At 34.4% G+C, this 6,198-nt stretch overlaps 1 protein-coding gene across 3 annotated transcripts in view; it reads left to right on the top strand.

The window, feature by feature from the left end:
• LOC107702041 (striatin-like) overlaps positions 1-6,198 on the top strand; it is a 74,949-nt gene that overhangs the window by 42,874 nt on the left and 25,877 nt on the right. For 2 of the 3 annotated variants that reach the window (XM_016504225.1, XM_016504224.1), the window contains exons 8-9: positions 575-685; positions 3,419-3,562. In XM_016504225.1, coding sequence (XP_016359711.1) covers positions 575-685; positions 3,419-3,562 — 255 coding nt within the window. The remainder of the gene's footprint in view (positions 1-574; positions 686-3,418; positions 3,563-6,198) is intronic. The other variant, XM_016504226.1, reaches the window with a different exon arrangement.

Raw genomic sequence — 6,198 nt, 5'->3', positions numbered from 1 at the left:
TTCTGTGATGCAAAGCTGAATTTCCATCATCATTACTCCAGTATAAAGCGTCACATGATCTTCAGAAATCATTCTAATATGCTGATTTATTATTAGAATTATCAACAGTTGTGCTGCCAAATATTTTTTTTTTGGATAATAAAATCCTTTTTCAGGATTCTTTGATGAATAAAAAGTAAAAAAAACCAGCATATTATACTGATTTCTGAAGATCATGTGACACTTTATACTGGAGTAATGCTGCTGAAAATTCAGCTGCGTATCACAGAAATAAATTACTGTTTAATGTATATTAAAATATAAAAACGTTATTTTACATCGCAATAATATTTCACAATATTACATTTTTTCCTGTATTTTTGATCAAATAAATGCAGCCTTGATGAGCAGAAGAAACTCCTGTAAAAACATGAAAAATCGTTCTGATCCCAAACTTTTGACCGGTAGTGTATATGTACAGTAGAGTCGGTTTTTCAGTTCAGTGTGACGTTTATTGAATGCGAGTAAAGCGTCCGAACCCCAGTCCGTTGTGGAGTCAGGCCGTGTAACGTGTCTTCCTCCCTCCTCCGTGTAGAAAAGCAAGAGCAGAGCCCCTCGTCTGAGTCCTGGGACGTGGATGAGGGTCTGATCTCTAAACTCAAGGAACAGTACAAGAAGGAGCGCAAGGGCAAGAAAGGGGCGAAGAGTAAGTGGGACAGGAACCTCTCGCTCGCCGCCTCCTCTTTCTTTCTTTACTCTTTTATTTCTTCTAGTGCTCAACCGATATCAGCTTTAAACCACTGAAATCTGTGTGAATCTCACACAAACACGGCCAGGTCATATTTCAAGGATTTACAGTCAAATCAAAATTTCAACATTTCTCACATTATCACAGTTTATTGGCTATAGTTTAGAAAAGGGTAATAAGAACTCAGTTAAACTGTGTCAGAACAACCTCATCTTGATAATGTCAGATAACTTTGATAGAAAGGTATGTAACAAAACATGGTCAGGTCAAAGTGTCAAATCAAATTTGTATCAGTTTTACTGGTAGTCCACTGTATGAAGAATTTTGGGGTCACAGTTTACTTTATTTTGCTATCCTCACTTACATAAATGAACTATAGTGTCCTGCACCCACTAGTAAAAAAATAAATAAAAAATTATATCTGGTGTCTGAATAATTTTTGGTTTGACTGTATATTTGTTATTTATGTTATGTATATTTATATACATTTTTAGGACTATTAAGAATTGTTTTTTTTTTTTTGCTTTATTTGCACCCCAAATTCTCTTTACTGTTTATTAATACGAAGTTTTTACTACATTACTGTAAAAAAAAAAAAAGTGGTTAAATATGTTTAATAGTCATGAAGATAACAGAAGTCATAATGCATTGAAAGAATTTGTGTAGGATTTACTTTTTAATTTGCAATTTTACTTCAGAAGTTGCTGGTAAATTAAAAAATAAATAAAAAATCAAATTTAAAAAGTGAAATTTTGAAGCAGAAAGACTGAAATATTATTTTTTTAATTAGGTTTTTTTTTGTAAAAGTCTTTTTTTCTTGTAAATGTATCTTCGTTTTATTTACAACTTATTTTTTATGATTCATTTTCTTTATGCAGAATAATTTCTCATTTTTTATTTTTCTAATTTTTTACAATATTATAATATTCATAATTTCTCTTTTTTATATATATATATTTTTTTATGATATCTAATCTGAACACGTCTTGTTTTTGTGAGATTCACACATTTATATATTAATTTAAAAATATTTAAAAATGGAAACCATTTGGTTTGAAGGCCATTTCTGGCAGAGTTATCAGGTGTTGCTGATCATGTCAGAATCAGCCGTTCATTTGACCTGATATATCGGTTTATCACTAGTTTCTTCTAATGTACCTGTATAATTTCTTTCAAAAAGCATTGGCTAGTTTGACAAAAATCCAGCCGCTCTCTTCAGTCCTCCCCGTCGCTCATCCGTCCTGTCATCCGCTCCCGTGTTCTTTTGTTCCTCCCATTGTCTTTTCTTTTAGGATCCAGCTGCATCTCTCACACAACTACTGTTTCTGTTCCCCTTCTTCATTTTGTTCTTCAGCTGCTCATTTCTGTTGCTCTCTTTGCATTTATGCTGGTGCTCTGAGAGGGGTGTGGCTTGTTTGCTCCGCCCCTCTATGAATGGGGTGTGTATGAATCAGGCTCCGCCCCCTTCCTTACTTCCACTGTAAGAAAGTTCAGATGGGTCTTCAGCAATCGCTGCTCACTTTATCAATTATCACTCTGATTTTTCCTCTGAGTTTTATTCCAGTGCTTCATTTCTTTGCCATTTCATTCTGACTGATTTATTATCGTGCCAAATCAGAAAACAGTCCACCTTTGACCAGGAAAGCAAAGTTAAACTGAATCCTAAGCCTAGACCAGAGATGCCCAGAGTTGACCTTTGATGACCCTTGGTCACAGTTATTACTGTTAACTAAATAAATAAAAAACTATAAAAGCCGTTTTCACCACATGAAATAAAATAAATGTTAACTGAAATAAAAAAAAAAAACAACATTTAACATTTTTGGTATTAGGTTTGTATTGAATTCTAAAATAAGTGTATCTGATTAAAAATAATTTAAACATTCTAAAAATTGTTATTTAAATTTTTGTTTAATTATTTAAAAAATACAATTTAATACATTTGAATATAGTATTAATATAAAAATGTTATTTCCGTATTTCAGTGTTTATTGTCTGTATTTCTCCTGGATTGAGGTAGAAAACCATTGAAATTCTGACTAGATGACAATAAAATCAACATATCTTCAATTACATTTTTATCTAATTTACATTTTTGTTTTAACATTTTTTTTATTTATTTTGTAAATTGAGTTAGAAAAAAAAAATCTAAAAAAAAAAAACATTTTTGTTTATTTATTTACAAAAATAAAATCTAATACATTTTTATGTAATATAGTGATACAACAGTTTTATTCCTGTATAGCAGTGTTTATTATATGATTTTCTCCTGGATTAATGTAGAAAACTGCTGAAATTCTGATTTACACAGCAATAAAATCAGCATATCTTAAATTCTAATTTTTGTTTGTTTTATTTTTGTAAAATAAGTACATTAAATAAAGCACATTTCAAATTCTAAAAATTGCTGTTTACATTTTTGTTTAATTATTCAAAACATTCTAAATGTTATATATTTTAATATAATATAGTTGGATATATGCAACATTTACTTTTGTCTCGCCTCCCTTAATAAAGTTAGATTTTTGGCTCTTCATATTAAAACGTTTGGGCATCTAGACGAAGCATAGAAGGAGAAATGCTTTTGTTTATTGATTTAAAAAATGTTGAAAAATAAAAACATTGGTGGAAGGTGGGCTGAATTTTGCCTGGGTTTCTCAGATGAAGTGTGGTTGTTGTGGTGTGTTTCAGGGCCGAACCGCTGTAAGCTGCAGGACATGTTGGCTAACCTGCGTGACGCAGAGGATCTGTCGTCTATCCAGCCGCCGGTGGCTCCTCCGGTCCGTCCCAGCCTGCCCCGCCTCAACGAGCCCCCGCTGGGACGCACCGACGAGGGTATTTCTGACACACTCACGGTTATGTCGAGGTCACACTGCACGGTTTTCAAAGTCGTCGGATCACCGTTGTTTTCACACTGCATGACTAGCATTCAGTTGCTGCTGTGTTTACATTAGTGGTCGACCGATATTGGTTTTTTGACAGCCGATGCCACAGAGCACTCAGTATTCTGGGAAGTTTGTGTGCATTGGGAATCATATTTTTTCAAATAAAGCCAAGGTATCACTTGTTTTACATACAGCACACAGTGGAAATGACATGAATATGACAGTGGGCAAATGCATAAAGCGCAGCATAATTTGTCCGCATTCAATTCACATGGACCGACCGTCACGCAGAGTACACGCGATCATGCAGGATACACATACACACTTCACAAGATCTCACAACTGGATTCGACTAAGTTTGCAAGGTTTTTTAAATTAGATGTTTATTAGACATTCAAAGATTTGTTTAAATGATATAAATGTGTATTTGCTGAATGCTGACGGCAAACGAGAAAGTATTATAATGTTTGCCTTTCTATTACTAATAATATAAAAGCAATCATTATAATACTTTTTGTATACATTTTAATTCCTTTGTTTAACCGTTCTATCTGATTATTAGACAGACTTCTATCCGTATTAGACAGAACTGTTAACGACGACAGCGAACAAGAGGGAGAATGTGAGCACTCTGTGCGCAGGCGCTGCCCCTCTCAGCGCCGTCAAAATAAAAGTCCCGCCTCGAACACATCGGCTAAACAGAAAAACTTATCGGCCAATGCCGATATTTAAAAACTGCCAAATATCGGTCGACCACTAGTTCACACTGCATGATGGATCGACGACAGGAGGTTACACACTGCATGACTTTACAATAGGAAGAATCACAGACAACTCTGCCTGGTCCGCAAACTACATTTCACAACCAAACGCACGCGAGACTGGAAATGTTATCAAAATGGTAGCCTGCAAGAAGTTCGCTATACAAATGTGACCCTGGAGCACAAAACCAGTCATAAGGGTCAATTTTTCTTAATTGAGATTTATGCATCATCTGAAAGCTGAATAAATAAGCTTTCCATTGATGTAAGGTTTGTTAGGATAGGACAATATTTGGCTGAGATACAACTATTTGAAAATCTGGAATCTGAGGGTGCAAAAAAATCTAAATATTGAGAAAATCATCTTTAAAGTTGTTCAAATGAAGTTCTTAGCTATGCATATTACTAATCAAAAATTTAGTTTTGATATATTTACGGTAGGAAATTTACAAAATATCTTCATGGAACATGATCTCTACTTAATATCCTAATGATTCTTGGCATAAAAGAGAAATGGATCATTTTGACCCATACAATGTATTGTTGGTTATTGCTACAAATATACCCCAGCGACTTAAGACTGCTTTCTTATTGATTCCTAGTTTCCATTCCAATAAGATAAAAAGTCAAACATTTAGATGTCAAACATTTATTCTGTGTCTTTTTGCAAAGCATTCTGTTGCAGCTGAATAACACAAGCAAAAATACAGAACACTTACAAGAGGAACTTTTGCCTATGCTTTTAACAAAAATACCACAGCAGTTTACAGTGTTACCTTTTAGCCGCAACAACAGTTACGTCACTTGTCCACCGCGGCACCGTCCCCACCATCGTTTAGATTTTTTTATAGTAATAAAAATCATTTAGTTCAGTTAGAGAACAGACACTACATGAGGATCTACATTATCTCATGAGGAGCGAGTCGAGCTGACTGACCAGAAGAGTGGGGTGAGAAACACAAGACGATGGCGGATGATTTAGTTTACAAACGAAATGCAAAAGCGCCTGTTTGTCAATATTTTGGATTTTGAAAAGCCTGTTGACTTTTGCCGTTTATCTAAGGTGATTTTTGAAGTTATTTGTTTCTCATTTATTTGGTTCCACAGTGTTTGCTGATTTTTACTTTATTTAAACTTTGTGTGATTTATTTATTTTATTTTACATCAAGGTTTATGCCGTGCCTCCAAGCTTTCTTACGCGTTTCTTATTTATTTGGTTCCACAGTGTTTGCTGATTTTCAGTTTTGTAGCCTTGCTTATACCTATTTAAACGTTGTGTAAGTTATCTGTTATTTTATATTAGGCATATAGCATGGTGTATTTTTATTCATTTTGTTAATAAAAGCTCTATGCGTTTGACGTTGTATTTTGTAGTGCTGTGTTCAAAATATCGATACGACGATGTATCGTCACAGAGATTTGACGATACGAGTATCGATACAGCTGGCCCTGTATCGATATTGTGGCACGTGTGCAGCAGTGGACCACGCTTAATTTGTTTAAAATTTTACAACGTTTAAAATTGAGTAGTTTCTAAAAAATAATGAATAGAGCATATATAGGCTACAACAAGGTTTAATCTGGCTGCAGAGGAACACAACTGGGTTGCCTGATATAAAGAGACGTAATCCCCAAAACAGAGCTTTACACTTGCGCAATACGGAAATATCTGCTAAGTGTGTTACTTATCTTTGTCAACCTGGCAACCCTGTGTACGCGCTCTCTCTCCACTGTGGATAAACACGCTTGCTTTCTGAAAACACCGGTTTTAGTTTTAGCTTGCAGTTTAGCGATCTCCACTTCAAGTCTATTCTCAGAAAAGTGT

Source organism: Sinocyclocheilus anshuiensis, unplaced genomic scaffold, assembly GCF_001515605.1.
Source record: "Sinocyclocheilus anshuiensis isolate Anshui unplaced genomic scaffold, SAMN03320099.WGS_v1.1 scaffold250, whole genome shotgun sequence".
Taxonomy (NCBI): domain Eukaryota; kingdom Metazoa; phylum Chordata; class Actinopteri; order Cypriniformes; family Cyprinidae; genus Sinocyclocheilus; species Sinocyclocheilus anshuiensis.
The sequence above is the reverse complement of the archived record's forward strand: the minus strand, read 5'-3'. Positions and strand labels throughout refer to the sequence as shown.